General features: G+C 41.1%; 1 protein-coding gene across 1 annotated transcript in view; it reads right to left on the bottom strand.

The window, feature by feature from the left end:
* The window catches only part of LOC127370503 (collagen alpha-1(XXVII) chain A-like), a 72,346-nt gene that overhangs the window by 13,499 nt on the left and 33,542 nt on the right, over nucleotides 1–25,305 (bottom strand). The window contains exons 8-28 of the mRNA XM_051412624.1: nucleotides 25,218–25,262; nucleotides 22,751–22,804; nucleotides 22,187–22,231; nucleotides 20,924–20,977; nucleotides 20,078–20,122; nucleotides 16,532–16,585; nucleotides 14,707–14,751; nucleotides 12,570–12,623; nucleotides 12,246–12,290; nucleotides 10,483–10,536; nucleotides 10,027–10,080; nucleotides 9,572–9,625; nucleotides 9,434–9,487; nucleotides 8,851–8,904; nucleotides 8,666–8,710; nucleotides 6,695–6,748; nucleotides 6,548–6,592; nucleotides 6,413–6,466; nucleotides 6,266–6,319; nucleotides 4,600–4,653; nucleotides 3,817–3,870 (exon numbers count right to left, since the gene is read on the bottom strand). Coding sequence (XP_051268584.1) covers nucleotides 3,817–3,870; nucleotides 4,600–4,653; nucleotides 6,266–6,319; nucleotides 6,413–6,466; nucleotides 6,548–6,592; nucleotides 6,695–6,748; nucleotides 8,666–8,710; nucleotides 8,851–8,904; nucleotides 9,434–9,487; nucleotides 9,572–9,625; nucleotides 10,027–10,080; nucleotides 10,483–10,536; nucleotides 12,246–12,290; nucleotides 12,570–12,623; nucleotides 14,707–14,751; nucleotides 16,532–16,585; nucleotides 20,078–20,122; nucleotides 20,924–20,977; nucleotides 22,187–22,231; nucleotides 22,751–22,804; nucleotides 25,218–25,262 — 1,071 coding nt within the window. The remainder of the gene's footprint in view (nucleotides 1–3,816; nucleotides 3,871–4,599; nucleotides 4,654–6,265; nucleotides 6,320–6,412; nucleotides 6,467–6,547; nucleotides 6,593–6,694; nucleotides 6,749–8,665; nucleotides 8,711–8,850; nucleotides 8,905–9,433; nucleotides 9,488–9,571; nucleotides 9,626–10,026; nucleotides 10,081–10,482; nucleotides 10,537–12,245; nucleotides 12,291–12,569; nucleotides 12,624–14,706; nucleotides 14,752–16,531; nucleotides 16,586–20,077; nucleotides 20,123–20,923; nucleotides 20,978–22,186; nucleotides 22,232–22,750; nucleotides 22,805–25,217; nucleotides 25,263–25,305) is intronic.

Genomic DNA, 25,305 nt, shown 5'->3' with positions numbered 1-25,305 from the left:
AGAGTTACGGGGGTATGACTTGTATTGTTTTAATACTAGAATCACGGCACAAGTCGGGGTAGATATATACTGTTCACACTTTAAACACACACACACTGTCAGAACAGTCTGACTGTTTAGATTACATGGGTGCAACTGTCAAACATAATCAATCTAAAGTGCTTAAAGGCCTGCTCGTCCAGTGAGCAGTGATAATGAATAGGAGCCAGGCAGCAGACCAATACAGTCCATCTGCTCTGCACCTGCACAACCTTTCTCATCTATACTGTGGAAGATATTGGCTCACTGACACTGTGAAGATCCTCAGCGGCTGTTAATATCCTACTATATGGGTCCATCTTAGATACAAGTGATTATAAATAACAAACGCTAAACAGTGATTTTTCTCAGGATTATTAATTATTTCAAAGGAGAAAGCAAATATAACATGACACAGCCACACAGGAGTGTGAGTGGTTGATGACTGAGCACAGCAGGAGTTTGGCCCATGGAGAACGCCGCTAGGTGAAGTGCTATAAGCCTATTATACACAGAGCTGGATAAGCAGTGCTCATTAACATTCCTGTCTGGGGTACCTGCTACCCACTGCTTGCGTTTACATAGGCGGATTAGCTGATGTGTAGGAAAAAAAATATTTCACCCCATCAGGCCCCTGGAAAAATGGGTTCACTCAAATATTATGCTTCAAAGTCAATCAATTACACAGAGTTACGTTAATTTGTAACACAAGTGTCTGACCCTTTTCAAACAAAGGCAGAAAAGGAGCACCAGGAGCATGATTTCAAAACAACCAAAAACATCTATTTTACAATAACCACCGACCACCGAGAGGGAGGGCTGATGAGATTAATGTGCTCTTCAATATGGAAAACATTAGCTGAGGATTGTAGGTCAGGCGTCATGAGGAGTTATTAAATACAAAGCATGATTAGTCAGACTGGTGATTCCTCATGGCTGACATCCACTAATTTGAGTCCCCGAGTTCAAATAGGTTTTGTACATGCAAATGAAACACAGAAAGACAGAGAGGCTATAGTGGTACTAGCATCCTAGCTGCTCTGATGCCAACATGCAGTTTCATGGAGTTTTATCTCGTGTCTGATTCCAAAATATTTTAATGTTAGAAAACAGACCAGTGCCAATGTCTCTGAGAGTGAGGCCAGATGTTACACTGCAACATTAAGGCCTTGTACCTCAAGCCAAGTAGCTAATCCTTTACAGACATACAGTACGGTGTTAAAAGCATACTGTCAACGGTTAAAGGTCTTTGTAAAAGTTGCGTACAGTCTCATTTAGCTCTACGATGTTTGATTCAGAGTTGAAACCATCTTATGAATGACACAGTTGGACATTGAGAGAAAAACATACTCCATTTTGTTTTATCAAGAGAGATGTCAAACGAAAAACTGTCTTAACCTTGACTTTACAGTGTTTATTTTTATTTTTTTACAATGGATTAGCATCTCTGAAATGATGACTAAGGGATACATGAAATCTTAAATTCTAAAAACTGCTGCATTTCTTGCGGAGTAGGGGGGTAACATGAGTATGCATCTGTGGTTGCACATATTTACAGTCTGTGAGAGAACCACCTCTATGTCTTCTGGTTTGCAGCACTCAAGTTTCTAAGCGTGGGCTACCCAACATAAGTCATGAAGCAGCAGGCAGATTTACTGGCAGTGGAAGCTGCTGACATTAGTATTAATTGAAAACACAGCTTGAGACATGAGAGGGTGTCCAGGACAACCTCAGCGAGGCCTGTCTTCCATGGATGCCTCAGATAGAGAAGCTCAAAGCTGTTTCATCCAACTCTCCAGCTGGCTCAGTGGACCATGGTGATAAAAGACATCTTTTAAAAACTCTTGAAAAGGGTTGGCGACAGTGTCTGAACTCAAAGAGAGCAAATAAAGAACAGAGGATGTTACTATTTACTGTGTTTTGCGTCACTGACATATTTACAGCCATCTTTCTTACTCTCAAAATTAATTACTGTCATTAATTACTGCCACTACATTATCTTGGAGTCCACTTGAGTACTCTCTGTGAACAAGAGTTTATTTGGTTATATTTATTATAAGTTTTTCCAGTAGTCAAATTTTATGATTTCATATCATATGATTTATGATCAATTTCATCATTTTATTTTATTATTTATCTGGTCCAAAATAATATCTGTTATTTCTGCTAAAAGTTTAGCTATTATCCCTTTGTTTTCTCACAAAACACTGTGGAGTTGTAAAGCAGAGCTGTAATTTGGCAAATCTCAGGTGATTGATTCCTGGCATCTTTATCTACAGTACATTCGTTTTCTTTTTGTTGAACGTTCTTCAGTTATTTTAAATTTACGTCCATAGAATTTTTCCCCACAGGAAACTGTTAAATGTTTTAACGGGAATAGCACAGGTGTATATATAACACTGATTGCTCCAAAAAAATTAAGGAATGCTAGTGAATCAACTAAATGTAAGTTACACCTGTCATTGACAACTCAAAATTGCTACATTTCTTCATCTTAATTCTCATGTTAAGTTAATTAAATCATCATATTAGTGCGGAAACTGTAACATACAGTGATGTACAGCACAGCGGTGGTTCTCAACCCTTTTGGTGTCCCAAAATAAATACTTATCAGGCCGTGGACCAGTATTTGATAAGATTTTGGCTATGTTCACACTGCAAGCTTTAGCACTCAATTCTGAGTTTCTTGTTCAGATCTTATATTTTTTGTTTCAGCTCTTCACATTGTTTTTTGAATGTGGCCCGTATCATTTTCCAGTCTGAATAGGTCATGACACTGAAGTGACCCGCATTATGAATGTCGATCTAGAGTGAAGTCAAAGTCACATTAATTCTTATATGATTTGGGTTACTTCAGTCTGCAGTCTGAACGCAGTCTCATGGATCCTGATGTGAAAGACCTGCCCACCGGAGGCTTTTAGACATTAACTGTCTGCCTCAGGAGTATACCACTGTGATGTGATGAAAAATGTCATAAAAATTCCGCCATTATCGAATAGTGCTTTTGAAAGTTTATCACATTTTGGAAAAATATAAAACTGACTTGTATTTTCCATAGCTGGTTCTAAAAATGTTACAGTTCTAAAAGCTGCTATTGTCTTTTATGAGTTTGAAACCTTCTGCTAACCCAGAATCATTGAAAAACCCTTTGCTAATCCCCCCATAAATCATGTTTCCCAAGTTTTTCTAAATTTATCTGGGAAGTAACCTCCAGAATAGCCACAGAAAGCGGGGTCACATTTTCCAAGACAAATGTCATGTAGCTGGACTGATGGCAGGTCTTTCCTACAACTAGTAGTCATTGTTCCATTTATGTGGAATAAAAAAAAAAGAGCTTTTTGTTTTACATTCCTGGTGCTCTTCCAGAAGTTATAATGAGCACTGACTTCTGAAAAGGATGAAACAGACTCAACGCTTTGACTCCGAATCTGAGATTGTGTAATGCAAGCAGCCATGTCCATTAAACATACATGACCTCAGTTCAGAGGCAGTTCCATATCACTTCATTATGTTCACCCACTAAAGTTTTTCCAATGGCTCAACAAGAGCAGTGGCGCATGGCTCCTACACATGGCACACACACACACACACACACACACACACACACACACACACACACACACACACACACACACATACACATACACACACACAGCATGCACAAAAACAGCAAAGTGATGTGTACACTCTGCAAAGTTTATGATCTGTTCTTAACTCTGGGTACTGTGATACACTGACGGCCGAACAGCAGTCAGCAACTAAGCTGTGAAAACAACAGGTGTGAAACTTCCAACTTACCCGTAAGCCTTTGGGTCCTCTGGTACCGGCTGGCCCAGACGCTCCAGGAGGGCCCTGATGAACAAAGGGAAAGGGGGATGAAGAGGAAAAGAGAGAGGGAAAAGGAAAAAGGAAAGGAGAGATAAAACAAAGGTTTACACTGACAGAGCACAGAGCCCCCTGGTTGTTGACCCTGGGGGGGCAGCCTGACCTCGGGAACACACTATGGGGTTTGTTGTTAGATCTGTCACTCACACCAATTAAAGGGTCTGCTCTGGAATCCCGTCCTGCTGCACCTCAGAGCCCCATATTTATGTTTGTTTTGGTGGCTCAGTGGCCCCCACCTTCAACCAATGCTCAGCCCGATCTCTGTCAAACCTGGCCGTGGCAAGGACGGAGCAAGGGGAAACGAAGGGCAGGGCCAGCTTCTAATTGGTTATAGGTGTTGGGCTTTTGACTGACAGGAGGGTAATGCAGGTTCAGCAGGAGGCTGCCAGCTCTCATCATGCTCAGAGAAACCTTTGCTGCAGACGGTGGGTTTTTAACACTACACACTACTATCATCTACAACTGCTTTTAGTTCACAGAAACTACTCAAAGACATCTTTGTTCATTTGTAAGCCTTTCAGTTAATATTCTTTGTGAGCTTTCTCTGACACAGCCATACATTCTACTCTAAGCCTCAGACTAAACCTAGATGGGGCCCCTGATGTTGATAACCATACGTATATTTATCATCTGCAAAAATTGTCGAGTGAAAAATATGGGAGAAAGTGCAAAATGAGCAAAAGAGTGGTGACTTACTGATCTTCCTGGTGGTCCTGTAGGCCCGGTCTCACCTGGTGTCCCTGGGTGACCCTATCATATAAACACACAAAGCGCACAGATTACAACTAACACAGAACAGGGTCTTATACACATGATTAACTACAATATACAGTAAGAGTAAGAGTTTTTTTATTTGATAGCACAGCTGAAGATGGACAGAAAAAGGGGGGACATTCAGCAAAAGGTCACAGACTAACCCACGCTGCTGCAGTAGGGACTCAGCCTTGCTACATGCTGTGTATGCTCAACAAGGAGAGCCACCTTGGAGACCCAATGAGTATGTTTTTGTCGCAAAGTCACTGTTAATTCTCCCATTCTAAAGTCAGGCTTCTACACGCTGCACATACAGTTTGAATTTGTTTGAGGTAACAAACTGCATTTCAGTCATGCACACACACGTCAGCGTAAGTACAAACATACATCTGCAGAAATGCTCCGCACGCTGGAAACCACATCTACTGCGACGATACGAGACAGTGGGGAAAAGGGAAAAACAGAAAGCCTGAGGAGGTGATTTTATATCTGAAAACATACTGCTTTTGGCTGCTTTTCTTTCTCCTTTATTGGACCTCACTTTTTGGCCGGACCATTTGTAAAAGCATAACTATGTAATGGGAAGTATTTTCAGTCAGACCACTCGGATCAGCTGAGTGCAATAAAATCCAACCAATATGTAAACCTATAGCACAGTAGGCCGCTCTGATCTCACGCATTCACTGGAATAAATCATAAATGCCTGCAGTGTGAGCTCTCTGTCAACGGCTATAGATGTCTGCTGGTCAGATCCCTTCACTTTGTATGATGCAGTCTTTTCCAGAGGGTCTGTTTCTGTTTTGCAGCTGAGAGAGTGGGACAACAGAGAACTTCCTTATAAGTGTGTGAGTGTGTGTGTGTGTGTGTGTGTGTGGTTAAGTCCTGAAAGAAATCCAACTGGCTGTCAGCCAGCAGGAAACTTCTCTCTGTTGCAGCAAGAATGATGACTAGATTCTTATCCACTCCAGCCAGTCATATCGTATACATTAGACGGTTCATATCAGATAAAAACACAACATGACAGAGCAGCCACTTGCTCTGTTTGAAAGAGGAAGGTAAGGTGTGTGACAGCAGTAGAGTAGGGCCCATGAAACACAAGACCTCTGGGGGCACTCGGGCGTCCTGCAGACTGAAGACAAAATATGGATGTATGAAAATGGATCACCCTCCTTCTTTGTTTCTTTATTATTTGTAAATCCCTGTAGCATTGCAGACTGAGAAGTCAGCACTTCCTGTGGCCATTAAATACCGTCAAGGAGGTAAATCATTGAAAATGATCTGTTGGAATGGTTTCCTCCTTTGTTTAAACCAATGTTACGACTTTTTCCACCTTAAGCCCTCCTGCCAAGTGCCAAACCACTGCTTAGAAAACATGGTCCCAAGTCGTCCATGGGGCGATGTGCCTCCTTTCATATTGGCATATTTTTGTGGTATTGACCTAATCCCACACATCAGTATATTCCCATGGGAATAACACTCACAGTTTAGTTCAAGATTACCATTTTGTAGGATTTTTCCTAATGACACCACACCCAGAGGGTTCAGCACTCAAATGTTACTCTTTATCAAGATTAAATCCCTCCACTCTGTCTTGTTTTGTGTGTCTTACCGTTGATCCCTTTTCTCCAGGTGGTCCGGGAAGGCCCATCTCCCCTCGATCCCCCTAAGTATATAAGAGCACAACATTCAGTCTTCAAAGTCACCTTGTGAAGACTATCTAACAATTAATTGACAAGGAAATAACAAGTCATTTTACCTTCTCTCCTGCCAGTCCCGCCTCTCCCACAGGTCCGATGAAACCCACCAAGCCCTGAAAAACAGAGACTTAATGTTGGACAGATGAATGGATAGACTTTGGAAAAATGGAAGTGGCTATGTCAGCGGTTCTTACTCTTTCTCCCATGGGTCCAACATTTCCTGCGATACCAGGCTCTCCCTGCAGAGACAAATATATTACTAGTCATTTGTGTGCAATAATCAAATTTATATCTTTTATATTTTGATAAAACAAATCATATGTGAGTATTGATTTTTTCACCTTAACTCCCTCTTGCCCAACCTTTCCAGGAAATCCTTTTCTGCCCATTCTACCCTGAAAAAAGACAAAGCACAGAATAATGAATAGTGAATTACAAACATACACTTGCTTCTTAACGCATCATTAACATTAATCACAAATTCTCGATGAATATAAAAGATCTGCATCCTACAAGATGACAGTTTGAAGAGGGAGCTGGGAAGTAGGCTGCAGCTGTTGCGGCTCACTGTACATGCCGCCGAAATATGCAATGGCGTGTACAGGTAATGCTGACAGTAGATTTTGGCAGGCTGTGAAAGTGTTCAATGACTGTAATGTTCCTCTTGCACAGACAGTAATTCCCGGGGTTAAGAGGGGGGCTAAGTGCTTTTTTACCAGCAATAACTCCAGGTCACAAATGTCTAAGCCAAACTCCTAAAGACTGAGTGACTCAACAATTCCAAAGTTTGACTCCAGAAAGGTTGGCGGCTTTCATAAGACAGTACTGGCTAACACTGTATTTTACTCAGAAGCTCACAGTAAAAGCAGATTCTTGTCGTAACATGAGAATTAATATGAGCAGTCCGGGATTTGTGACTTCTTATCACCTGATTTAGATTTATGTCCGCGAGTCTGACTAACCGCATTAACAAAGGAAAGAAATAAATACTTAGAGACATTGCACCAAGAGAGATGGATGAAGAGCAACTGAGAAGGTGTGGGAGATGGTAAAAAAGGAAGATAGAGGTAAAGAGAGGGTGTCATTCTGGGCAGAGCAGGGGAGCTTAAAGACAGCTGGCTGAGGAGAAGGATGAGGTGGAGCTGTGGGGGGACATGTGGCACCTGGCCAGAGATCAATCACAGCTCCTGAAGGAGTCATACACCACTTCCCCTCGATAGAGGTGAGAGGGGGTTAGAGAATGAGACAAGCTAGTGGGTGGGAGACAGGGGGAGTGTGGAGAGGGTTAGAGTTGAGGAAAGTACAGGGCGACTGGGAAGAAGAAAAAGATAAACTGATGAAGAAAATAGGTAGCATCGGGGATAAGGAAACATTTTTAAAAAGTTAGAAAAGTAATGGTCAGTTTTCTTTGTCATTTAATAAAGCATTTGAGAAATAAAGTCAACAAATCTTATATTTCTGCAGTGGCCTACTAACATCAAGCGCTTTATAGCAGCTATAAATCTTGCCACCTATAACCATGGTGATGGCAGTTATCACCCCCTGGTGGCAAAGAATATGGATTGCATGCAGACAGGACTATCGTCCAGAGACGAGACACACAAATCTCGAATACAAACCATGGAAAATCCATAATGATGACCTATTTTATAACTTTAAATAAATTTCATATCAACTCTTACTGTGGCACAACAAACTTTGGGATGCATAATTAAAATCTAGCAATTAAATTATACTGCATACTGTATAGAGACAAAAAACGAGTTACACATGATTTAGATTGAGGGATATAGTGATCACAGTAGGCTGATATCACACATCCAATGCCTTTTTCTGTTCACTAATGTAGAGTTGCATTAGTCGGCTTTCACTGCAGACCGGGTGGCAAACACCATGTAAGGATTTCGCTGCAAACTATAAGACAGTGAATTAGTTTGTTGTGCTGTACAGCAAAGTATGCAAACAGATTTAGCTTCACATTGCAGTTGAGTTTCCACAGGCTCAGTGATATTCCAATCCCTTCCTCTCTCTCTCTTTTATTTGTTTACCACAGACATACATAGTATATGGAACTAAACCACAACAATGCACATGGTGGATGGTTTGATTGTCCTGCATGGGATACAGTTTAAACAAACGTGCAAACTAACATGAGCGTACACACACACACACAGACTCAGTATTTCTCCACAACAAAACACACATGAATGTCAGTTGTTCACATGCTATTCTGGTCACAGCGATCCCTGTTATCAGCGCTCTCCTTCCTTTCCACCAGCCAGGCAAAACCAGGTGTTTATCTAATAACTCACCTCGAGTCCTGTTGGGCCTGGTGGTCCGATCGGGCCCTCATCTCCCTGGAAACGGATGATATTGATCTTAGCATGAATTATGTTTGGGGACATAAAACAGCCCTCAGCAAAAAGAAGGCTTGTGTCGTAAAAATTTTAATGTCTTTTGGCGCTATGGGGTCGTTCGGATGTGGGCGGTGTCTTACCTCCAAGCCAGGCACCCCTCGTGGCCCCGGTAAACCTCTGGCCCCTGGCTTTCCCTGGATAGGTAAAAAGCAGTCAAATGAATGCCAATGTGTTAAGGTAAATGTAGTATTTACACATATGTTTTTAGCCAAGAGTAGTGTGGCTCTAAGGAAGCAAATGTTGGTCCACCTCCAGGCTGAAATACCTCATTGGCTGGATTACTGTGAAACGTGTACACACATTCACAGTCCCCAGATCATGAATCTGACATTTCCTCCAACACCGACATCAGATCAAATTTTCTAATTTGTTAAATACTTTTGGTTAAACCTGCAATACTACTGATATTGCCTTCAGCCTGTGCTCTACCTTTCTTTTAGTGCTAATTAGCAGGTAAACCTGGTAGACATTGTATGCTGAATATCAGCATGTTAGCATTTTTATTGTGAGCATGTTAGCATGCTGACATTAGCATTTAACTCAAAGCACCTACCACCACCTGCTGCTAACTAAAACCTCACAGAACTGCTAGCATGGTTGTAGACTCTTAGTCAACATAGGCCAGTTGATAGACTGCTCAACCAAGATGATGGTTTTTCTCACCTTTGGTCCTTCAAGGCCGTTCTCTCCCGGTGGTCCCATGTCACCAGGGAAACCCTGTCATGATCAATGAAAAAATATAAATACTATTGTCTGTCTGGGGATACAGCCTCATGCATTCAGGGCAGTAATGTAACAAACCTCAGGGCCTGGCGGTCCAGGTGCACCATCAGGGCCTCTCTCTCCTATCTTTCCCTGTAATGAAGACAAACAAGAACATGAGAAATTTCTGAAAGAAATAGTTGGATATTTTGAGAAATGTGTTTTCTTTCTGAGAGTTAGGCCACTTTTGCATATCTGTCCATTTAATATAAGGCTACAGCTTATACAGCTATAGAAGTGCTAGTAGGTTTTAACTTCAGATCTTTCCCCATGTTTCAAGTCTTTATGTTAAGCTAAGCTTACCGGCAGCTGGCCGTATATAGTATATAATGATAAGACAGATATGTGAGTGTTGTTGATTTTTTCATCTAACTCTATGCAAGAAAGTGGAATCGTGCATTTCCCAAAATGCCAACTTAATCCTTCAGGTGAATAGCACTACATCCACATTTGAACATTTTTATCGATTTCTGTTCATTAAAACCAAAACTAACCTGTGGTCCTGGTTTCCCACGGATGCCTGGTAACCCTGGAGCCCCCTGGATGCCCTGTCCAATACAAAGACAACACATAAAAACTAAGACAGACAGTCGGACAGTGTTCAGAAGCAAAAAACAGAACCCTGACTTTTTTTCTGGGGAAACAGACATTAGACATGCATGACTCTGCTCAGTATTTCTGTTATCTCTTGAGACCACTCTGTTCTATGATGCTAAAAGGGTTGATTTTGCTTACACACAGACAAATGAGGAGGGTTTACATAAGAATTTCCACAAGCTGGACAGCACATCTGGCTAAGTCATTTAGCAAAGGCAAAGTTCTGTAACAAAGCTTGTGTAACTCTGGATATATGTTGGAAGCAGCATGCAGGGCAGGGGTAGATGAGCGGAGAGAATGTGGGGTTAGAGGATGAACATTTATAACATGTACATGTTGCAGTGGTAACCTACCTTGTCTCCATTGTACCCAATTTCCCCTTGCTCGCCAGGAATCCCAATTTCACCCTGACACAGGAATATGGAAGGTATGGGTAGAAAGAGAGAGAAATGAAGAACATTAGGGGGAATGGTAACTTTATATCACATTCAGCTTTTTCAACACACAATAGCAAATAGCAGTCTGTACATTATGAACCATCACACACAATGAATCTAGTTTGTTGCATTAGCCAAGTTCTTCATGTGGTGTCAATCTGTCTTATGAAAAGCATTGATAACAATCACACCGTTCTGTACACCGGCATGTTTTAGAGAATAGGCCGGTGTTCAACAGATTAGTAATTACAGACAATGAATTACTTTAACTCTGCTCTGAGTAGCCTGCTAACAAATGTACATCGAGAAGTGAATAATGTTGGCAGTCATTACAAGCTCAAGTAATCTAAGTCCAGTCATACTTTATTCAACTATGGCACATCACTAAGCTGTTTTCTGTTGTTTGCAAATCTGGGATAGGTAATTTCTTCTTCTATCTACGCCAGGCGCAATTGTAATTGTACATTTTTCTGGTCTGGAAACATCAACTGACTACAGCTAATGCAGAATGATTTTTAGATTTTACTGCTGGCTTAAATCTGTGATTATATCGATGAGTCCGATCATTTCTTGAGACTCTGTTTGAAAAGCCTTTCAAGCTTTCCCAACACTTGCCTTGTAAAGTTTGAACAGGCTTTTGCTGTACAGGTCCCTAAGTTGTGTCAGCAAAATGATTCCTATTTCCAATCTTCTGTTTCTATCTTCTGGCATTGTACAAATTCTTTGAAATTCTTTTAATGATCATTTTAATATTTTATAGAGTTTTCTTTTAACCCATTCTAATCTTTTCTTTTTATCTATTTGGTTATTATTGTACACAGTAACAATTTGTAACAACAACATTTTGTGAAACACATTTATTCACTTTCTTGCCATGAGTTAGGTGAGAGGATTGATACCATTCTCTTGTCTGTACAGTAAATATGGAGCTCGAGCTAGCAGCTGGTTAGCTTAGTTTAGGTTAAAGAGCCTGGCTCTATCCAAAGGTTATAAAAATCCACCTAACACCTAAAGCTCATTAACACTTTGTATCTTGTTTGTTTAATTGCACAAATACTGAAATGTACTGCACTATTTGCCACTTGCAGTGACTTTGTAGAATTGTCATCATGAGGTTAGAAATAGTTCTGCACATATCCCAATAAAACCACAAACAGTCATTTTTACACTTGTTTCTTTTTGTACATTAAACAAATAATATATAATGTGTTAATTAGTGAGCTAATAGGTGAATTTGTTAACTTTGACAGAACCAGGGTAGCTCTTTCCCCTTGTTTCCAGTATTTATGCTAAGCTAAACCATGTGTCTCTTGGCTCCAGCTTCATACTAAAGATGTGACAGATATGAAAGCTGTATCGACCTTCTCATCTAACTCTTGAAAAGTTTAACTTTTCCTTTAAGTTTATTCTACAGACAGCCTCCCTGCTGACAGAGAAAAAGACAATGGATTTCATAGAAATTATAGGAAGGACTCTACTATATTAGTTGAAATTAGAGAAACCTGTCAAATCCCATGCTTTATATAAGTAAAATAATTAATCTGTTTAATCAGTTTAATCAATTAAACCATGCTTTATGTCTAAAGGTTAGACAGAGACATCTACAGTAGGATGCAAAGGAATACATATCCATCACATGCTGCTCAAACACAGGCCAATAACAGGAATATTCAGATCACCTTATCACCTTTCAGTCCTGGTTCTCCTGGATTCCCGGGCACCCCCTGGAACAAGCACCAACAAAAGGATTAGAAAGAGACCCCACAAAAGCAAACCTCATCTAAAATCCACCCACTTGAGGGAATTTGTCCCTTATAAGCTTTTTCAGACATCTCCATCTAAGCTTATTGGCGGTTCTCTTGTATTATATAACACACAATTTAACTAAAAGGCAGTCCAAACAAGACAATAAAAGATAAGACAGTGAAGGTAATCATTTCCATCTGAGAGTGTGTGTGTGTGTGTGTGTGTGTGTGTGTGTGTGTGTGTGAGAGAGAGATTACCTTCAGTCCATTAGGTCCTGGAAGGCCCATCTCTCCCACAGGTCCCATATCACCCTGATGCCAGAAGAGGGGACAAATAGGAAACATATTCGTATTCAGTTTTTATTATGCATGAAATACAGATAAACACATGGCTCGGACGCCTTTCATTCAACAAACGAACACGCAGTATGAGTGCACTTCAGTTCACTTTGGTATTGATTAAATATAAGAATAAGCTTCATTGTCTAGCTTCCAGATTGTCCTCGCAGCCATCCCATTGCAATACAAAACAATGGATGATAATATACAACCAAATTCCAGAGACAAGGAATGGATCCTGCAGTCTGATGCCAAGAGTGGGTTTTATTTGAAGCCTGAAGCAATTGATTTGAAAGTAACAAATAAATGCTTGAGGTAACATCTGTTTACTGGAAAAGGAACCAGTGGCGGAATTCACGCTCCAAAGAAGAAGAAAGACAGAGCAAGATCGCAGTCGCACTGGCACAGTTTCATTTCATTCAGTGACGACCAATTATGCTGAGCGATTAAAGACTAGATTGGATAATCTTGTGATACGATTAAGAGAGACTATATTGCGGCAGTATTCCTGAATTCGCTCATGAAACGTGTCCTCTCCACAGAGGAGCATCCCAGGCTGCTAGTAGTTATCTTATTTTCATTATCTGCTGCTCTGCACTTTCTGCTTGTAAATAGCTACAGGGTGGCCTTGGCTCAGTGTATCAAATATCTGTTTCTCCATGAATACTGTAGTATCTGCATGTGTGACAGAGGATGTTATTGAAGGCAAAAAAGTCCCTGACAACTAGTCACTTAATTTGGTGTTAGGAGTTTCTGTCTGTTCAACAATGAATATCTAATGCATTCCAATAAGTGACGATAAAGCATTTTTTTCAGGATTCTGGAACTGGAGTGATTTGCCTCTAAAGAACAACAGTATCGGTTCTATAGCTCCAGAGCCACAGGCCTCTAGAGGGTCCACTGACACTTAACTGTCCCTATCAACCTCATATTTCCTGCTTACCTGTCCAAATTGCAGAAATGCATGAAGAAATACAATATATTTTACTGTCTAATGCTTTTAATTGAATTCAGATTCAGGCTTATTTATTGATGTGTGCCACAGGGGGCGCCCCGGTTCAATTCCAGTACAACAACCTCTTCAACCTCCATCATATCAAAGCGGGATAAGAAGAGGACGGCCACCTCAGTTGCAGAACTATCAAAGTCCGGAGCGAAATACATTTAGAAAGATAAACAAAAAAATACAAATTCAGAAATCCCCTCTATTTCTTCATGATAAGTCATCTACATGCCAACACTTTCCCTTCTTCAAAAGTGGCCTGCCTTCACCCTAAGCCTGCAGTCTCCTGAGAAGGGTGTTTGTATATTTATATCTTTGAAGTGCAGCTCAGTGCTGCTGGTATGTACTGTACAGTATGCTGTCGGGTCAGATGGATGCAGAAGACACAGAGCTAAGAGCAGAGCTGTAATCAGAGAGTCCTCCAATTACAGGCCTACTACCACCACCGGTGGCCTAGAATAGACCGGGAGGAGCGGCTGCGACGGGTGAAGACGGGACACGACAAGAGAAACCAGGGAGACATTATAATCAGATACAATTATGTGGCTGTCGGGCTGGGCAGGCGTGGAGGGCAAGGTGATGGGTGGGCAAGGGGGTGGGAGTTCCTGTTCAAAAATAGTTAATAAGAGAGAGATTCAAGAGGAAAACAACATGCTTTGTTAAGGTCTGTTTGATTGATCAAACAGTGGATCATGTCATGTTTGTCATGAGAGGAAGTGGGAGGTACAAACTGCATAATTCAGGCTTTACAGTCAAAATAGCTTTGTCTTCTGTCTTGGATTCCAAAATCCACCCATTTTCACTATTTTAAATATGTTAACAGTGGTAAAGAGCCTATGGAGAATGGTTAGTTTCCCACAAAAGTGTCTGGCAGTGTAAATGAAGATGAGAGCTAATTGAGAGCATTTTTTCAATTAAGCAGGCATATTCTGTTTCATTTAAATACAGTTCTTTACAGTTATGTATTTATGGAATAAGTGTCTGGGAAAAAAGGATGTTTAAACTGAATAGAGGACAGACTACACAGCGAAACACACACAAACTTCTACTCACAATAAGTCCAAGAACTCCGTTTGGACCGGGGGCTCCCATCTCACCCTAGTCAGAGAGGAGGAGAGAGAGTAAGTGAGATGAAGGGAGAGGGAGAAGGAGCAAGTTTCTGGGGTTAGTGGCTCTTTTTTAAACAAACATGCACAGAAGAGTGGCTCAGTGTTCATCACAGCTTATGAGAGGGGGCTGTGTGTGTGTGTGTGTGTGTGTGTGTGTGTGTGTGTGTGTGTGTGTGTGTGTGTGTGTGTGTGCATCTCTGAGGTGAAGGTGGAGGGGGATGTGAGCCCATCGTCCCACTGAGGCTTTTTCACATCTGCAGGTTCGTTCTCCCTCCAAAAATGAGATAGATGGACAGAATTTTGAACAGACATTCATGGTCCTCTGAGGATGGATCCTAATGACTTTGGTGAACTGAACTGGGAACTGAGGTTTCCCACAGCGCCACCTGCAGTGAAACGTCTCAACATCTACCACATGGATTGGTACAACATTTAAATATCATGCCTGCTTAACATCAGCATGTTAGCATTGTAATTGTGAGCATGTTAGTATGCTGATGTTCGTATTTATCTCAAAGGTCTGCTGTGCCTAAGTAGAGTCCGCCTCACAGGGCCGCTAGCATGGCTGCAGACTTTTGCTTGTTAAGCATTCATGAGAAAACAGGGATTTTCCGCTTTTTTCTATTTTCTTCCATTTTCAAAAAATAATATTAAGAGACATAAGGCCTCCTCCCTCTCAGACACCTTCACCCAGAGTTCCCCTATATGTTTTGAAGGAGAAGTAAAAAACACAAAACTTCATTTTGTCAAATGTAGAGACAAGAAAGATGAATATATGTAAAGTATATAAGCCTTGGATTTCATAAACCTACTGTATAGATTATTCTATAAATATGTAACATCTGGTGCAATCAATGCATAACTCCTCACTCGCAGGAAAAAGAAAAGCAGCAAGGCTAAGAAGGATTTATTAGGAGCTGCCTGATCTACAAGGCTGTACAATCGGAAAAATCAGGGCAGTGTGAGGAAAGTGTTTCTTCGAACATGAATGTGCTTTATGTTTATTATGTATTTCAGAGTTTGTTAAAGAGCAACTTGCTGATGTGTTTATGTTTTTATTTTAGAGCTTTCCACTCTGACTGATGAAGTGCTACATTTGTCAGAATCACAGCGAATATCCAGAAATAGTGAAAATGCTAAGACCAAATAATGTGATGCCTTCCATATGGACACAGACATGCGACAGGCTGGCAAACAACCTTTTGCTGACCGATCGTTACTTAATTGGGAACAATCACTCAAAATGACGTTCTATGACATCATTTATTATTCTTGGATATCACCTCCTAATAATGCTGTATGTATGTGTTGATGGCCAGTTTACAATGTTGAATGGAAAGGGCTGCATTTCAAAGCCAGGCCAGATAACTCCTTCAGTACAGCAGGTTTTTGAAAACGATTGCCAAGTAAAATTATCTACAACAGAGGAAAGCATGGGATGAAATTAAATACGGCAGTAAAGTTTGTCCGGAGCGAAAAACTAACTTCAAATAGAACAGAAAAACAGAGGCAAACTGCTGGCCTGCCAGATGATCTACCCACCAGCGCTGCCAAAATGTCAGTACTAAAACACCAGGGGGGTGGGGGGGAAGGTGAGTCAAACCACTGCTCTCAGTTTGTGTGGGCTGTGTGTCTGTGTGTGTGTGTGTGTGTGTGTGTGTGTGTGTGTGTGTGTGTGTGTGTGTGTGTGTGTGTGTGTGTGTGAGCGAATGGATTGGTTATGTATTTAGGTGTGTGACTGTTTGTGAGTAACAGAGTGTGTGACATACTGGCTCTCCATCTGGTCCAGGTGGTCCTCTCTCCCCAAAGTCCCCAGGAAACCCCTGAGGACAGAGAGAGTCGCTTTAAAGTTCTGCTGCACATAAACTGATAATTAAGCTCAGACATCCTATACATTTAGTACTCTCTGCTTTATTAAATCTGTAATAACAGGGTTTTTAGCCACTTTGTGGGGCAGCAGAAACAAGTTGATATATCATCATCTTCTGAGTTGATATGAATTTCTTAACAAACATTGGCTTATTTATAAATCCAGCAGATGCATTAGAATTAGCATTAGTGACATTACATTTGAGTCGTATCACTGGTCACCTGATGAATCGCTACACAATTTCCTGGGGCAAATATCTGTTTTTTTTTAGCTGCTAAATTCTCCACTATGTTCACCAACCAGTTGCTAGCTGTATCTGTCTGCTGTTTGATGCTAAGCAGGTAGTGTACAGTTGTCTTTTTAAGAGCTTTACTCATGAAAACAGCTGTCTACTGAAATTGAAAAAGTAAAGTAAAATCATGGACCAGAAAACCAAAACAATGAGCTGAAAGATGCTATAAATATAAAATTATTGTTGATAATATCAAATTATTTTGGTCATAGCCACATTAATTTACATTAAAGATAGTGCTAATTCTAATGCTATTTGCTGAGTATGCAAAAACTCATAATAAAAAAATAACATCCAATTACAGAATTAAAGAAACACATAAAATATAACAAAAAAATATTTTCATTGAAGGAGAGTGTGTAAATTATTATGTTTTTAACCACAGAGTCAAATTTACATAAATAGTCTAACAATGACTTTTACACAACCAAGAGTGCTGCTACTGTAATTGCACAGCAATTTCACTGAGTCAAACATCACATTAGAAATTAAATAATCTGAAATATGTCAAGAATAAGAGCATAATAACCCCATTATACGCATTAAATCTATCAGCTGTAGGGTGTGGCCAGCCAACCGCTCCACTTAGGGTGAATGCAACAAGAGAGACCAGCAGCCAAGTAATTACTCTGTCCATTTAGCGGTAAACGGGATGCTAATCTGAGCTATGCTAACAGTTGGTACTGCTCCAAAGAGAAACCACATCTGCAGAAAGCACAAGAGCCACTGTATCTTAAACCTTGACCATTCAGAAACACACATAATGGCTACGTTCTGCTATTGTGGCCCCCACACATTGTTTCAAAATGTTAAATACTGTAGATACTTCCAGAAAATGGCAGTCATTTTTGTAATAGTAGAGATGTTTTAGATATACAGCAAGCATATTTATTTTAATCTCTGACTCACTTTGGAAATAGAATTTGCTGACTTAATGTAACTCTTTGTATTTGAGTTTGCAGTTTATTTTTTCAAGAGAGCCAGTCTGGGATAATTTTGACATTTAGACTTCATATTCAAACAATAATAAATCCTTGACTGATGGTATGTAAATGTTCAGCTACCCTTCAACCTGCTGACACATCCCATCAGGTCAATGACGCAATCATAACTGCACTAAATGCTGCAATTATATGAAAAAGCTCCTTTCTGTTCCTACTAAGCTTTTGGAGGACTGCATGGGATTGCTTTATAATACTAAGAAATTATGCGCACAGGGGGAAGCACAAGTGCAACAGAAATCTATGAAGCATGACAGTTACCCAAAGGATGAATCATACAAGCTGTCACCGCTGTCATACAAACTAAGGACAAATGTGGGAAACGTAGCTTCGCCAAGAACAGCACTTGAAAAAAAGCCTTTGAGGAGAGTCACATGAGCCTTTGGTGAATCTCTGTTTTTACATGATGTCAGAGAACCCTTCAGTTCTTCAGCTTCAAGATTAAATAGTAACACACAGTAGCTGCACTCACTGTCAGATACCGGGTTGATGTGAAATAACTGCAACTGATGAGCCTGATAAAGGCAACCTCAAAAAGACAAACAAAGGCCAAACCCTAAACAGCTACATGCAAAAAAAACAAGTTAAACTGAAATGCAGAACTGTTGGCGATGCACCTCGGAAAACTTTTTATGTGCTCCACTGTTTTAGATATATCTGCTCCCTCATCTGTCTTTAGTAGATGGCGGAGTGTGTGTCTGTGTGTGTTTCCTCGACAGAGTACAAGCGCTGTGGTTACGGCCATTAAAATGTCTGGCCCTGGTTCAGGTGCTTCTTCTGTTCTTTCTCCTCCATCGGGGAGGAGAGGTATGATCTCTCAGGGATCATCTTATAAGTGTCCTAGCTTTCCATTTTCCATCTTGGAGAACTGAAATCAGATGATGACCACGACAATGATGATATGTGTGTTTTCCAGTTACGTTTACAGGTCAGTTATAAGGTCTGCAGCAGCTAGAATAGCCTTTCACAGAATCTGTAATGATTAAAATGACCGGACTCCTCTCCTACTCGCTTCTCAAGACAATGCTGTTTGGTATGAATATGCATAAACAATGTTTCGGATTGTGATACATTGCCATTATTTTCTTTTTGGCCTTGAAAAACAGAACTCCAGGATGTGCTTTGAGCAGGAAGAGACCAATCTGGGAGGACATGACAGCCCTTTCATATGAATACTGTGAAATGGCAATAACAATGTTTCTGTTGCGGAAAAATATCTTAAATTGAATCAGCTCATGTCTCTTACAATGCAGCTCTATTTGAGTCAGGAAAACACACACACACACACACACACACACACACACACACACACACACACACACACACACAATGCAAAAATCAAATGCAAACATGTGACATGAAGCCTCACTCATGGCAAATTTGCATCCACAGCTACTTCCTAAACATTTGTGTAATTACAGCATAAACTGTAGTTCTCAAAACCTCACACTAAGCGGACACTGGCTTGCGTGTGTTCAGACGTTTTGGTCTATAAATGCCTTATTTACTGAAAAGCGAATAAGCAACAGCTGCAGAATGATCTCAGCAGTGAGTTTCAGAGTTACACACTATTTCTGAAACACTCTGTCAAACTGACTTTGAACACTATCTGACACACACAACAGAACCAACGGCTTCCTCCAAATGGCTTGGCTCCATGCTGGGGTGGGGGGCAAAAGCCCTTTATTGCAACAAAAGTCTTTTTCTTGTTGCATCCAAGACCCCGACGTGCGGCTGGTGGGACTCCACAGTTAACCCTTCCAACAGCCATGGAAATACTGAGCTGACTCAAACAATGACGTAAATGCAGACCTTATAAATTTTCACATATGTAGGTGTTGGAGTCTTTGCACCAAAAGCTTTCAATATGACCCAAATAGAAGAAAGAATTCAAAGACTTCATTGTAATGCTAATTTATATCGCTGCCTCATTTGAGTGGGGTTGTGAGCATGCAGCATTAAGATCTATGATCAAATTAATAATTTCTTTGGGGGGGATTTCTTGAATGCTCTTTGATATCTGTCGTTGTCTCTCAAACTCTATCATATCATTCAAAAGCAACTAATAACAGATGATACATTACACACTCCCAGCACAATTCATCACACTTTGGAAAGATTATCTGTAAAGTATGTTGAGACAAAACTTTACCGGCCTACCCATCTTGCCCCTCTTCCCTGGTTCGCCGGGAATGCCCTGAAAAGAGAGAGCAGAGGTGGAATAGAAAACAAAGCAGAAGGGGGAAAGGAAAGGGTTCGAGAAAGACAGAAAAACAAAGAAGACAGAGAAAGACACACATTATGTAAAAGGCATATCAAAAGCAAATCATAACACTTGTGGGCATAACTGAATGAAGCCCAAAACACACAATTAAAAAGCCATAACCGAGAGCTTCTCTCAACTCCTGCTTCAACAGATGTGAGAAACAGCTGACTGCAGCCTTTCCAACATTTTCCCAGCTTATTATGAAGGATTTAGGCCTCCATCTCATACATGTATATATGTTAAATAAACACCAGTTTCTCCTCAGAGAAGACAAGCAGACATCGTCTGTTGTGTGCAGCTAAGGTGTGAACCATCTCACTGGCTGGGTGGCTGGCTGGCTGGCTGGCTGGTTGGTTGGAGAGGTCCTGATTACAGCCTGCCCCATACGCTGACACAACCCTCTGGAGCATGTCATAAGTAGGCTAATCGCTTCATGTTTTAGAGGCTGTACAGAAGGAGGAGGCCTTGATGAGTTCATGCAGTTCAAAGGCTCTAAGAGGGGGCTTTTATCATATGAGTCATCAACACTCCCACACAGCCTTATACAGCAGCATCTCAGACAGCTGGGGACTGTTTCCCACATTATAACAACAACAAGACAGCTGAATGAAACAGCAGGAGATCCACTGTTGTCATCTCATAGGGCCATTAGTTGGGTTCAGTTGGTCACTCAGCATTTTTGCAATTATTGACTGTACTTAAGAGAAAATTTTACATTTGACAAGAACTCACTCTTTCGCCATCAGGCCCAGGAAGGCCAAAAAGCCCCGGGATTCCAATGAAACCCTGCAGGATAGGAGAGAAGAGAGGACGACAGGAAAAAAGAGGAGAGAAGAGGAATATAAGATGTGAGTATTTGGACCGTGTAAAAGCAGCAGGAAGAACAGCAACTCCCATCGGCTTAGGACTGGGGTTCAGGGGCCGATGGTCCAGCATGGATAGGGTGGGATTCCATGAAGAACCAAGCCATGAGGCAAGTGTATATGCCCATGGACTGCATGGTGCTGGCTTCCACGATGTAGTCCAAGGGCACATACCCTCACGCCAGGGATCTCTGTAGATAGCCAGGACATCAGACTGAGCTGTCGGTACAGGGTGAGACATACACAGAGGAAAAAACGCACAAACACCACAACAGTTGAACACCGGAGGAACGGTTAGACGCTAGTTTCAAGCGAGCACAAGTTGAGCGTGCACAATATGGAGTATGCTGAAAAAGAGAGTGCAGAATATTTGGAAAGGTGGCTCAGTGAGAGAGAGAGAGAGAGAGAGAGAGAGAGAGAGAGAGAGAGAGAGAGAGAGAGAGAGAGGACTAGAATGCCTCCTTAAGACAGCAGGGCCTCATATGGAGCTTAAACAGGAAATTCCAGCCAGTGGGGGCAGGGGAGACTTTGGAGCAGCCAAGGGGAGCTGATAAAGAACCTTTATTGGAAAGCAACACAAAAATCACTGTTTGTATCCATGAGCGTGTGTTTCTTTGTTTGTGTACCTGAAGGGTGTGTGTGTTTGCATACTGAGGCTTATCATCAGCCAGCCCTTCAGTAAGTGTCTGTATACAGTAATACAATGTTTACATTACAAGTAAAGGCTCCTAAGTTTAGCACACTATTATTAGTGACACACACTGGTTGAGTGAGTGTGCGTATGAAAGTGTTTATGTGTGCAAAAATGGATGCTGGTGCATCTAAGTGCATGCATACTTTCATACATGCACTTGGATGCTGTTAATTCTAGGTGCACATACCTGTTCTTATGCAAGTGTTTTACAGCAGAAAATACCAACAGTTTGCAGCCTTTAATTAAACAACTTTCTAAGTGCTTTAGCTGAGATTTACAGTCTGTTTCTATAAATACTGTGTAATAAAAAGTGTCAGAAAGCTGTCAGGTCTTGCCTGTGAGCATACTCACTGCTCCTCTCAAAACAGCAGTGATAAAAAAACTGATAAAATTAAATTTGAGCAGCGAAGTTGAAGAGAAGAAGTTGAGTTAACTTACCCGAACGCCTTTGGGCCCTATTGGTCCTATAGGCCCTGGTAAACCCTGAAAAACAAAGAAAGGCTCTTTATTTCCCCGGTTCAACACTCTTACTGGTTTGCACCTGAATTAATGTTTTCCCAAATACACTGTGAATGTGTTTGTCATTGTGCATCATGATGGCATTAAGAAGTGGGGGGCTAAAGACAGCAACTTATAGTCATTAGAATAAGGTCATACAATACATCCATATAGCTTGAAAATACATTTAAAATGCTATCAGATTGTCCAAAATGTAAAATTACATTAAAATAAATTAGCAAATAAATTATTAGTCTAGACAAGTATGCATGTACAATATGATACATTCCAATACAGTAGCAATAAATGTACCCATTCAACTTATGGGAATTTCTGAAGATGTAGCTTATGTAGCTTATTTTCATTCCAACTCTGCTAAACAGTATTTACCAAAATATTTTCCTCTAAGTCAGCTGTTCAACATAACCTAATTCCACTTGGCCCTCTGCCCTTACTATGTCCCTGACTACAACTGTACCAGTCACAGCAGAGGATTTACTGCACCTGCCTGCCAGGATAACCTTTGGCACCTGGGCTTCCGACTGGACCTTGCTCTCCCTGCAGGGAAGAGAGAGAGAGAGAGAGAGAGAGACAGAGGGGGCCGAGGGGGAGAGGGGGGAGAGAGATGGAGAGTGAGATGGGGAGGGAGAGAGGTGGGGTGGGTGATCAAAAAAACTCACAGGCAGGCCATTCTGCACAGTGGCAGAGAGGGAGACAGAGCAGAGGGGATGGACTGCAGTTAAAAAAGCCACCAACTGTATGTGAGATTAATGACTGTACTGCTGTCATATGAGTATGTACATTATTTACTGGAATGGAATCCTCTTATTATTAGAGTTGTGCGATATGGAGACTGTGAGGCAATATGCTTTTGTTAAGAGATGTGGCTAAATCATTCATGTTTACAGGTTGCTATCCATTTATTATTATCTCCGATTGTATTCAATCAGCAAGGAAAATGCTACTGATCAAAATGCACGGTTTTAAAAATCTTTAAATCACTTAAACTCTTAATTTATCTTTTTGCATATACCATAATAAAGGCCTTTATCCATATTGTCAGTGGTGGAGGAAGTACTAAAATACTTTATTTGAGTAAACGTAGCAATATCACACTGTAAAAATACTAAAGTAAAAGTCTTACATTGGAAATGTTACTTAAGTAAATGTATGTAACTATCAGCAAAATTAGTGACTGTTATACATTATATTTCATGTACAGCAAGGCGCATTTCACAGATGTTGTTTGTCAAGGTAGAGTTAGCATTAAGCATAAAATAAAAATAGTTAGGTAAAATACATGTACTTAGTAACTTGAGAAAAGGTACTTGGTTACTTTCCAACACTGGAGTCTATCTGTTGGTTACCAGGACTTATGGTTATTGCTACAAGTTTTTTTTTTGTCTAACACACTTCTCAGATATGCTCTGTGTATAGACCATAGAAGTTAATTAGGACTTTGGTTTGTGTGTGTGAGTAAACATAACACACACACAGAGGCATGGAGTTTCCCAAATTCACAGTGTGCACAAGTGTTCATGTATAACTTCCTTTGACACACTCCGGACGTGCAGCCATGTGCACTGCCTGCCATTCCCTCTCTTGGATAAATATAGTGCATAATGTAGCCAGTTAAAACCAGACAAGGTTTTGGCTTAGTGAGGTTTGGATCTTTAACTGGCCAGCGGTCAGGAGGGGCTCCGAACACGGCCCTGTGGTGTATTACAGTAACAAAGAATCATCAACACTAGCACACCAGCTGGCCTTTGCTCTTAATAACCGGAGAGTGCCAAACAGTTGTGCTTATTGCTCTATTACTGGTGCTACGGTGATTCAGACTCAAGGCTAAAGCTGGGATCATCATCAGCAGCTGCTCTGTGGGAAAGAGGGGGGCGTTTGAGGATGGACAGAGTGGAAGGACACAACAGTGAGAGAGAAATAGTACTCCTTCTCTGCGATGAGTAGTACGGGAACTCCCTGTGCTCGTGACATCACCAAAAGAACGGGGACTTACTGAAAACTGTGTGACAGTGAGGAGAATGTTCCACTCTGCTTTCCATGACTAAGGCCTTTCCTTAATACCAACAGTAAGTAGTATGACCCAGCCCGACTGAAAATAGATCCGGACATGAAGCTCGATGCTCAACACTTAAAATAGTCCTTTTGGGCTGGACTAAACAGCCAGAGCCATGTCTCCTCCCACTTGTAGCAGTGAATAAAAGAGTATATTGTGATGTCAAGTGATATCAAGATAGCACTGAGGTAAAATGCGGCATGAGAGGGACCAGAACAGTCCATAGAAAGAAAGTCAGACAAAGGAAAACTTTCTCCAAAACTGTAGTGTAACAGCCGTGAGTGTGTCACTGTTGGCCTAGTTGGCTTGTTCCTGTTTCTCTTCTCTCTATTTTCTCTCTCTTTGGCATCACTTTCTGATATCCTGGAGAGCATCGTTGCAGCACAGCACTTTGGCCAGATGTCTGTCCTCACCAGTGCTTCATAACAGGCTAATCTAATCTGGCAATGCTGCAGGCATGCTCAGTGCGTGCCCACAAACACTCACACACACACACACACACACACACACACACACACACACACACACACACACACACACACACACACACACACACACTGAGTGGATGATGACTGAGTTTTTAAAGAATGAGGTGAGACGTGAGAATATGAGGGATTAGTCATTGATAAGGTTCTTGATGGTGGACATCATCAGAGCTAAACAATAAGAGAAATGGATGAAGTACAAGTAATGGGGTGTGTAACAGGAGCTGATAGGAATCTTAAGATTTGTACTTTATAATACTATAGAAAAACAATACGTCCTGTTGGCGTGAGTTGCAAGATATGGGAATATGACTTTTTTCAAGTGTGGGATTAACAGAACTGTGAAGAACAGCACAAGCATTGGAGGATGACATCTACGATAGGTATCTATGAATTAGAGAAAGATACTTACAGACTCTCCAGGGAGTCCAGGTGGACCAGGGTAACCTTTCTGTCCCTAAAGAGACAAACACAAAACACGGGAGGTGAGGTGAAGCATA

This window comes from Dicentrarchus labrax, unplaced genomic scaffold (assembly GCF_905237075.1).
Source record: "Dicentrarchus labrax unplaced genomic scaffold, dlabrax2021, whole genome shotgun sequence".
NCBI classification, from domain to species: Eukaryota; Metazoa; Chordata; class Actinopteri; family Moronidae; genus Dicentrarchus; species Dicentrarchus labrax.
Note: the sequence above shows the minus strand (reverse complement) of the source record. Positions and strands in the feature narration are given on the sequence as shown.